Source organism: Pinus tabuliformis, chromosome 8 (assembly GCF_031772625.1).
Source record: "Pinus tabuliformis cultivar Carrire ecotype Pingquan chromosome 8, CPIR1, whole genome shotgun sequence".
Taxonomy (NCBI): Eukaryota; Viridiplantae; Streptophyta; class Pinopsida; order Pinales; family Pinaceae; genus Pinus; species Pinus tabuliformis.
In genome coordinates, this window is record NC_142294.1 from 349845880 (window position 1) to 349856020 (window position 10141).

At 38.5% G+C, this 10141-nt stretch overlaps 1 protein-coding gene across 1 annotated transcript; it reads right to left on the reverse strand.

Moving 5' to 3' along the window:
• Nucleotides 1-423: 423 nt before the first annotated feature.
• LOC149235580 (uncharacterized) lies at nucleotides 424-4798 on the reverse strand. Its single transcript, XM_089368596.1, has 3 exons — nucleotides 3890-4798; nucleotides 1642-3520; nucleotides 424-1073 (listed from the first exon to the last, which is right to left on the reverse strand). The coding sequence occupies exons 1-3, from the start codon at nucleotides 4796-4798 to the stop codon at nucleotides 424-426; spliced, it is 3438 nt and encodes a 1145-aa protein (XP_089224722.1).
• Between the last annotated feature and the right edge of the window lie 5343 nt (nucleotides 4799-10141).

Sequence of the window (10141 nt, forward strand, 5' to 3'; positions counted from 1 at the left end):
AAGTTACATTTAGATCGCCTATAATCATCAGAGATTCAATATCAAAAATTTCTGAGGCAAACAATTTTTCCCAGAAAGGGATTCTGTTCTTATAAGGCGCATAGGTGTTCAAGATAATAATTTGGAATCTTTGACCTCTGATAAATTCCGAGATAAGAATACCAGCAAAACACTTGTAGGCTTTGGCTCTGATCCATTCAGGATCCCATAAGACTGTCAACCCCCCTGACAGGCCTCTTGCCTCTGAGGCAACCATATACCATGAAGGAAGCATTTTCCTAAAGTAAGATATGGATACCTGACTGTTGTGCATGGTTTCTTGGATTAAAATAATTTTTGGCCGAGCTATGTGAAAGATGTCCCTTAGTGCCAAGAATTTAGGGTTTGCGCCTAAACCCCTAATATTCATGGATACAATAAAGGTCATTTGGACGAGTCACCAGTCGTGCTTGCTCTAAGAGGTTGTGATTCAGTCACATCATAAATGGGAACATCGATCAGTGATAAGTTCCTTACTCCGCTATCTGAAACAATTGTCCTCCCCCTAAAATGTCTACTCCCTCCATTGTGTTTCTTTCTTACTGTAATATTCCTTGCAGAATTTGGGCTTATGAATGGAGAAGCAGGGCTATTCGGTTTATGAATGGTCAAAGGCTCTAGCTCGAGAGATTTTTTACTAAGCAAAAAATCTATATCACTGTCACACATATTAACTGGAGATGACTCAGGGGAATTGAACGGAGTGGCCGCCACCAAAGGCTCTTTGCCTTTTGAGGAAAGAAGATGATTCTTGTCCGGCGACTCTTTGCCTTTTGAGGAAGGAAGATGACTCTTGTCCGGTGTCGGGGATGAAGATGATATCACTATGGGGTGGGAGCCAACGATAAAATCCTTAATCTGAAAGGGCGCAGGAGAGGGAACAGCTTTGTCATCCCTGAAAATGTCATACAAATTGGAGAAAGCCTTCAAATTGAATTGCTTCGGAGAATTGACATCGTTTCCCTGAAAATTCCCAATCGCGTCGAGCAATTGACATTTTTCCTGAGAATACCTTACAGTTCTCCAAATTGCATCTGAAAATTAACATCTTTTCCTTGAAAATGCCTTACAATTGACATCTTCTTGCTGAAGAAGCCTTAAAATTTGCCGTACAATTTGGGGAATTGTCATCTTTTCCCTGAAAATGTCTTACAAATTGGAGAAAGCCTTCAAATTGAGTTGCTTCGGAGAATTGACATCGTTTCCCTGAAAATTCCCAATCGTGTCAAACAATTGACATTTTCTTCCTGAAAATACCTTACAGCTCTCCGAATTTTTCAGCACGAAAAAAAGCTATATATTTTGTATTATATTCATAAAAGAGAATTGTACAGACATATACATGTATCGAAGGATAAAGCCGGTAGCAGAGGCAGATATGGTGTTCAAAGCCACATATTGTGGATATAAAACATAGAATAGATATCTTGTTCCGCTACAAAATGGAATATATGCGGATAGATATATATGAGCAACAGATACTGAGAAAATTGATTCTTAAGGCAACAAAATATATGTGAGCAAACCTTCGCAATGAAACAGGCAAAAAAGGAAAAAGTAGATACATACCAGAAATTCTTCATTAGAAAGAAAATTATGTACCCGGAAGACTAAAGTCCTGGATCTGGTAGGTGATATTGTCCATCTTGATCTGCAACCTCCAAACGCCTTGGGGAGAAGATAGGCCCATTTTGGATAAAGCATCTGCTTTTTTGTTTTTATGCCTGTCAATATGAGAAATAGTGTAATCCCTCCTGCTATTCCATAATGCTTCAATCCTGTGCAGCCATCCATCAAGATGTATGTTTTTTATGTTGTGTTTTGACAAGAGATGATCAGTGATGACTTTCGAGTCTCCGAAGATTTGTAGATTCGGTATGTCAAGAAAGATACAAAAGGAAAGAAGACCAGCTAAAGCAACCGCCTCAGCTCTGTTGTTGGACCCTAGTCCGCCATTCCAATGAATTTCGAAGGCCTGACCATCTTCTGGAATGATGTATACACCACAAGCGCACACACCATGTTGTGCAGCCCCGTCAAAAAAAGCACATGGAGTAGCCGAGGGCATCCATGTCGATAAACTTCTACCAATTCTATTCCTGTTCTGATCTGATAAATCGAGTGCGTTGTATTGAGATAGGATAGATTCAAAAACAGAAGAGTGAGATTCCCTTTTAGTGCTAAAGATCATACTATTTCTCCATTTCCATATGGCCCAAATTGTCAATAATGGAATGGCCCGCCATTTTTTGTTCATAATACTCCATCCTTTAAAAGCTTCAGGAATGGAAGGGAAGAAGCTGTGGATGAAACCAAAGTGAGCAGCAAGATTCCGCCAAATAGTCTGCGCTTGAGGGCATGAGAGAAATAGGTGTGAGTTGTTCTCAGGGTTAGTTCTGCAAAGTAGGCAAATGGCAGGTCCGCACCAATTTCGCTTTTGTAAATTATCCCATGTGAGATTCTTATTATGAAACACCAACCAGGCAAATATTATGATCTTTGTGGGGCATCCCGATTTCCAAAAGGATGTAGGAAAGATATCTCCTGGATTTCCTGCTTCTGAGATTAGAATCTGTAGATATATATGCTTGACATAGACCGTCGAGGAGCCACCAAGTCCCTTCCAAATGAGGAAGTCTTTATCCGCAGAGCGATATATGCCATGTGCCCGCAGCGAGGATATAATAGAGTTCCATTGCAATGCCATATCATCACAAAGTTGCAATTCAGTCGCGGATTTCCAAATTGGAACAACTCCTTCCCATTCACGAATGGCATTGGCCCAGAAAAAAATACCCCTGTTGTGGAGTGATCTCATTAACTGAGTGGATATATGGATTTTACCAGCCCCTCCAGCAAACTCATCCCATCCTATCAAAATCGAAGCTCCAGTCTGAAATTTCCATATCAGATTTTGCCTGAAAAAAGGTTCCAATTTCCTGAAGCCTCTCCAAATTGCAGAGCCAAGAGAGGACCCAATGAAGTTTTCCCTAAACCAGTAAGACAAATCCTTATTGTCCATATATTTAGCACGGATGGCCATGCTCCAAAAAGACTTACCCATAATTGCTTTCCACATAGATTTACATAGAAGAGCCTTCCTAAAAAAAGATAAGTCCAGAATACCCCATCCACCCATTTTTTTGGGTCGAGCCAGCACAGATAGTTTGGACAGGTGATATTTATATTGATCTTTGTTGCCTCCCCATATAAAGTTGGCGATCATCCTATTTAGACTTTTAATGATAGCTGAAGGGATATAGAAAAGGTGTGCCCAATATACCATCGTTTGCACGAGAACAGCTTGAGTCAGAATCGCGCGGCCACCTATGGATAAACATTTATATTCCCATGCAGCAATTTTCTTGTAAAATCGATCTGCTATCCAAGACCAATCCGCCACTCGATATCCAACAGTTTTCAAATTGAATCCCAAGTATTTGAGCCCGTTCTGAAGTGGAATTGCTTTGATATTGAAAAGCTGAGTTAGGAAAATAATCAGGTCCCCATTAACATCATCAACATGAAAAGATGATTTCCCTTCATTCACACTCATGCCAGTAGCTTTTTGAAACCTACCCAAGATTTCATGAAGACAGATCTAGGTGGCTCTGCACAGAATTGTTGTTAAAAGAATATCATCAACAAAAAAATTATGGGAAATGTAGATTCCTCTACAGATGGGAAGGGGCCGACAATTTTTTAGATGAATCGCCCTCTTGATATGGAGGCTGAGAGAGTCCATTACAAGTATGAAGAGAAGCGGAGACAAGGAGCATCCTTGTCTTAGCCCCCTAGCCGCTTTGAAAAATGGAGTGGGGATTCCGTTAATCAGGACAGCATAATTTACCTCCACCACACACGCCATGATCCATCTGGAGCACCTGTTATCAAGACCAATCCTTGCAAGGAGGCAGCGGATATAACCCCAGTCCACACTGTCGTATGCCTTTTTCAGATCAATTTTTAATAAAGCAGCATCCAGTTTCCTACTATGCAAGGAATGTAAGCATTCTTGAGTGAGGGCCACCGCGTCCAAGATGTTTCTTTCCTTGAGAAATCCATGTTGTTCAAGGGACAGATGCATAGATAAAACATTCCTTATATGAATAGCAATAATTTTTGAGATTATCTTATACAGGACATTGCACAAAGAAATAGGCCGATAATCAGAAAAAGATGTGGAGAGTTTCTTTTTAGGAATCAAAGCAATATAAGTGGAGGAAATGCGATGGTTGATGATACCATTTAATCTTGATTCCTCGACCATATTTAGAATATCATCCTTGAACAAGTCGAAAAAGTGGATAAAGAAATCAATAGACCAGCCGTCCGGTCCCGGACATTTGTCTTTCTGAAAGGATTTCATCGTCGCCAATAATTCATCCTCAGTGACTTCAGAAAAAAGAGCAGCGTTTTGATTGTCATCAAACATAGTAGGATACGGGTCAATACCCCATAGAATATCTTCAATGCCACTGCCAATGTCTCTGCTGTAGGCATTTTTGAAATATTTTACAGCTTCACGCGATATGGCCTCCTGGGAAAAAAGTGAATTGCCAGCAACATCCTTGATTTCCCAAATCGTGTTCACTTCCCATCGCTTGTTTGCAAATCTGTGAAAAAACTTGGTATTTTTATCTCCTTCTCTGAGCCATATGGCACGACTCTTGAGACGCCAAGTAGCTTCTTCCTTTGCAAGAATCTTTTGCTTCCTTTTCTCCAGATCCCATATTTTTTTCTGGATATATGAGGACATGAAGGGCTATTTGAAGAGAGTAGATAAATATTCCAATTTCTTATCTATATCTTTCAGATCTCTTCTATTGGATTCTGATTTCTCCCGTTGCCATCTTTTAACTTTACTTCGGAGAATAGACAGTCGTTCTATGAAAGCCAGAGAATGTTCTTGTGCCCAACCTGATGGATGCTGCCAAGAATCCATTATAAACTGATTGAAACGCTCATCAGTGAGCCACGTCCTGTTAAATTTAAACGGATAACCGAATCGGCATCCAATATATTTCCATTGTATAGAGATGGGGCGATGATCTGATATAAACGAAGGGATAATTTTCACCGAAGGGAAACCAAATCTTTCAATCAGTTTTCCATGTAGGAGAAATCTGTCTAGCCTTTTTGCCAAAAAAGAGTCATTTGACTGCCCATTGTCCCATGTGGGCCCCCGACAAGCCAGCAGAACATCAATGAAATTATTTTGAATGATGGCATCCCGGATCATGCGGCCAATCAGGTCGTTTTTCCTGCCATTGCCCCATATCTCATCGTTACATAGTGTGCTATTAAAATCGCCCCCAATAATTAAGGAATCAATATCAAGAAATTCAGATGATAGAAAATTTTCCCAAAATGGATAACGATCTTTATATGGAGCATAAATGTTTAATATGTGGACTGGATCTGGAGAGTCTCGAATATATGCCAGTATGAGGATACTGGCAAAACATTGAAATGCAACCGCCTTTATCCATTTTGGATCCCATAAAACCGCCAAACCACCGGACAAGCCTACAGCGTTGGTAGCAACCATGTGCCATGATGGAAACATCCGTTTAAAATATGAGATAGTTTGAATACTATCTCGCATGGTTTCTTGTATCAAGAGCATTTTGGAATTTGAGAAAAAAAAACAGGGCCTTTAGGGCCATAAACTTAGGGTCTGCTCCAAGACCTCGAATATTCATTGAAATGATGTTATTCATTGCGAACATCAGATGGCCGGCTTGCTCTAAAAGGCCCCTTTCCTAAGAGATCATCAGATGCAATTTCTGATATAGGAATGTCAATCAATGATAGATCCCGCGATGTCATATCCTTTCTACCCTTTCTCCCTGAAAATAGTTTGACATTTTTTTTTCTGAAAATACCCTACAGTGCTCCGAAGAATTGACATCGTTTCCCTGAAAATTCCCAATGGCGTCGAGCAATTGACATTTTTCCTGAAAATACCTTACAGTTCTCCGAATTGCATCTGAAAATTAACATATTTTCCTTGAAAATGCCTTACGATTGACATCTTCTTGCTGAAGAAGACTTAAAATTTGCCGTACAATTTGGGTAATTGTCATCTTTTCCCTGAAACTGTCTTGCAAATTGGAAAAAGCCTTCAAATTGAATTGCTTCGGAGAATTGACATCGTTTTCTTAAAAATTCCCAATCGCGTCAAACAATTGACATTTTCTTCCTGAAAATACCTTACAGTTCTCTGAATTGCATCTGAAAAATAACATCTTTTCCCTAAAAATAGTTTGACATTTTTTTCCTGAAAATACCTTACAGTTCTCCGAATTGCATCTGAAAATTAACAGTGTTTCCCTGAAAATACCTTACCGTTCTCCGAATTGCATTACGATTGACATCTTCTTGCTGAAGAAGCCTTAAAATTCAGTGCCGTAATTTTTTGACATTTCAGTGTAGTAAAATGACTTGGGGTACTGTAGAGTACCGCCTTTTCTTCTCCTTTGCCTTCTGCTCGTGCCGCTAATCGAACTCGTCACCTTTCATTCAATGTATATTTTGACAAACCAGAAAGGCACCGAGGACCGCGGCAATATTTATGGCTGCCCTCTTTCTTTTACTATATAGTATTATTTTGTACTATTAAAGCGAACTCAAATTCCCTATTTTAATTTCACCGCTATTTATATGCTCTATGCCCCTAGCTATTTAGTAAGGAATTTTTTTTTAATGTTTACCATAATTCCAATTTAATATTTTTAAAAACCGAAATATTATTTTAATAAAAAAAGAGAGTACTAATAAAATATTAGGTTATCATGTATATATTTTTTTTATTGTCATTCAATGAAAATGTGTGAACATAGACCTTGTAAGTGTAATATGTGCATTTTTGGTGTTGCATGTTGCAATATGGCAACAAATATTTATATTCGATATTTATAAATATTTGAGTTCATAAATAGGGGTGGTTTTTATTTTATTTTATGTGTTTCTCTAGCTAACAATTTATAACATTATAATTGAGTCTATATAATTTAGTGTATGAAATGTCTCATTTTCCTATTTTATGTATTTTTCTAGCTAACCATTCAAAATACATTCATGACATTATATTTAATTGAAATTGAAGTGTTTTATTATTTTGAGTCTATATAATTTAGGGTATGAAATGTCTTATTTTCATATTTCATGTTTTGATTATTGTCAAAGTTTATTCTTACATTTAATGCAGGAATTAATTGTATTTCAAAAACATTTAAGTACGGGTTTAATATTAGATTTCTAGGTTTTGTGTCTTCTTCTAGTTGGCTTGTTTATTACTGATCGAAGTAAGTTAATTAAGACTCTTAATTTTTTTCTTAATGTTTAAGATTCAACAGAGTTAAAAGATTATGAGAGGTGTCTTGACAATGAACCACACTCGTCGGTTTGAAACGCGTCGACAAATGAAATATGATGTGATTTTCGCCGAAGACTCCTCTCATAAACTTGATATGGATCACAGAAGCCTCAATTCAAAAGTTAAAAGATTTCATTGTTCATGTTTCAAAGCTTCACAAACACTTCTTATTGATGCCCGAATTTAAATGAGTTTCATGATATTTCAAGCCCATGTGACATAAAGATGTCAACAAAATATAATCGAGACAATAAGTGGTAGCCCCCAAAAATACCACATGGTAACATGATGAACTTATGAGGTATGTCAATGAGCCCTTTGCATTGAAAATTGTTAAAATTCTTATCAATTTCAATTTGAATAGAATTTTACTATGCTCTATAATATTTTAGGCCCACCTAAACAAGCAAATTGTACCTTCAATGTGTTCTCAATATGAACAAGTCTTTTCCATGAGGAGTGCATATCAGTGATGAGTGCAGCATTGAGTGCAGATCAGTGATGAGTGCAGCATTGGGTGTAGATCCGTGATGAAAGCAGCTCAGTGATTGGAGCAGCACAGTGACAGGAGCAGCAGCATGAAGTGCATAGCATGGTCATTAGGTCCAGCACTGTGATGATGAGTGCAACATGGTGCAACACGGTGAGGTGCAGCATGTGGACAAGATGCAACACAATGATAGGTGAAGGAGTCACCTTGAAGAATCAGTTGAAGCAGCATGTCTTCAACTGATCTCATGTAGAGATGAATCTAGAAAGTTGAAGTGTTGACTTCTGTTGTAAATGTACTATCTCTCTCTCTCTGTTGAACTATTGAAGAACATATAAGAAGAATTGGTCAATGGTTTCCCCACATTGAGGTTTGTCCCTGGCTAGCACCACATCTTTTGTCCTCTTTTCTTGGCTTGTCTTCTTCGATTTATGTTTATGTTCTATCTGCAATTTACTTTAATGCTGATGTGATTACTAATATGGAAAAGATATTAAGCTAACTATGAAAATTGAATTAAATTTCTCTAAGCATAGAACATACCTAAACTTAACATACCCAACGGTAGAAATAATTGCACTATACATTTTTTTTAGGCTTGGGAGGACATATGAAATAAAGCCCTTGTGTTCTCAAAATGCATGATCATTTCACTAAACTAGATAACACACTAAATTAGACTCCATTAATATCGTAGGCTTTAAACAAATTGTAGGTTGATTTAAGGAATGAAGTCAAGGATTTCATTAAATATGGAATTCAACATGAGGATATCAACACTATAAGGTGGCAAGACATGTTAACCAAAGTAAAACTACCATGTGGCATTGATAACATCAACAAGGGAGGATCAATAACATAGGTTCCATTTCTAGTATGTAATGTGTGGCATTGTTGCAACTGAAAGGACCATTGTTTCATCAAAATTATGTTAATAATTAATATGTGTGAGACATGTGTTGATGGTGTTGGACCCGCCAAAATTCAGGGGATCTCCCCGGTATGAAGTCCCAACTAAACCTCACACCATTTGGTGTAGGACTCCCATCCGGTATGATGGCCCAGTTTCCATTATCTTAAAGATATGCATCAGCTTTTGCTTGTCAGCAAATGAAAGTGGTATACTTAGTCTTCAAATAATGAGGTTTGTGTGCCTAGTGAGTGCTTAGTGTCGCTTGTGTCAAAGATCTTTCACTGCAGAGGGAGAGGGTGAGAGTGAGTCTCAAGTCGAAAGGGAATAGTCCCAACTCTGTTAGAGACACACAAGACAGTAGGATCTGCTCTGCTTTCGACAGAGTAGTCCACATGGATGCGATAGTCACAAACACAAAGTGAACATATAACACATACAACACCCAACGAACTAGTCCACACGAGTGCGATGGTCGTTATAACAAGTTTACAAGAATGAATCTATCTAGTGTCCTGCGAAATATTCCACACGGGCGAGACAACGTTAACAACTAATGCAACACATTTCCAACAACATGTGCACTAAAACAACTGAAATAGTTTAACTATCTTAGTACAGGTTAAAGTAAAATGCATTACAAGCATCCAAAGAATAGTCTTACAAACGAATACAATACATGTGTGAAAACGTGCTGGCATGTTAACAGGATTGTGAATTAAGTGAAAGTTCTCAGACACGTTCGTACACCATACATCACTAACCCCGAAAGCGGGGCATTGGAGACATTGCTCGCTCCTCAAAGAAAAGACTACAAACTCTCAAGGTTATGTGGGAGGAGCCAAGGTGAAAATTATTTTTCATGTATAAATGACGGGTATATATAGCCAAGGGTGAAACTGACCCTTGTGACTGTTCGACTTCCCTCGTGACTATTTGGCTTACACGACTCTTCGACTTACATGACTCTTTAACTTCATCCATGGGTCTCTTGGAATTCCACATTACATTTCATTGATTACACAGTTATGACCCACAGTAGTGATGTGGCTAAGGCGACTCATGACACAACTCGACATGGCACTGCTGGTATGCACATGCTAGTCATGTTGTTCATGTCAAGTTGTTGTGCTACTGAGTGACAAGTTTGCCCGTGGTGTACCATAGCTTCACCTTCGTGTGAAAAAGTGCACGGAGTCTTCAATGGTCTTGGTGTTCGCTTGATGGTTCATGCATGTGCACGTGTCTCCTTCGCTTACTACTTGGTATGCTTCGTGTGTTCGTCCAACCGCAAGAAAGTCTTCTAGCATGCATTCCTTGT

What these genes read in the sequence shown, in the direction of transcription:
- LOC149235580 (XM_089368596.1), bottom strand. Translation starts at nt 4,798, where the DNA reads ATGTCCTCATATATCCAGAAAAAAATATGGGATCTGGAGAAAAGGAAG. An exon ending in TCATGGCGTGTGTGGTGGAG is followed by an intron (nt 3,521 to 3,889) that starts GTAAATTATGCT and finishes TTCCTAACTCAG; the next exon opens with CTTTTCAATATCAAAGCAAT. An exon ending in CCAGGACTTTAGTCTTCCGG is followed by an intron (nt 1,074 to 1,641) that starts GTACATAATTTT and finishes GTTAATTTTCAG; the next exon opens with ATGCAATTTGGAGAACTGTA.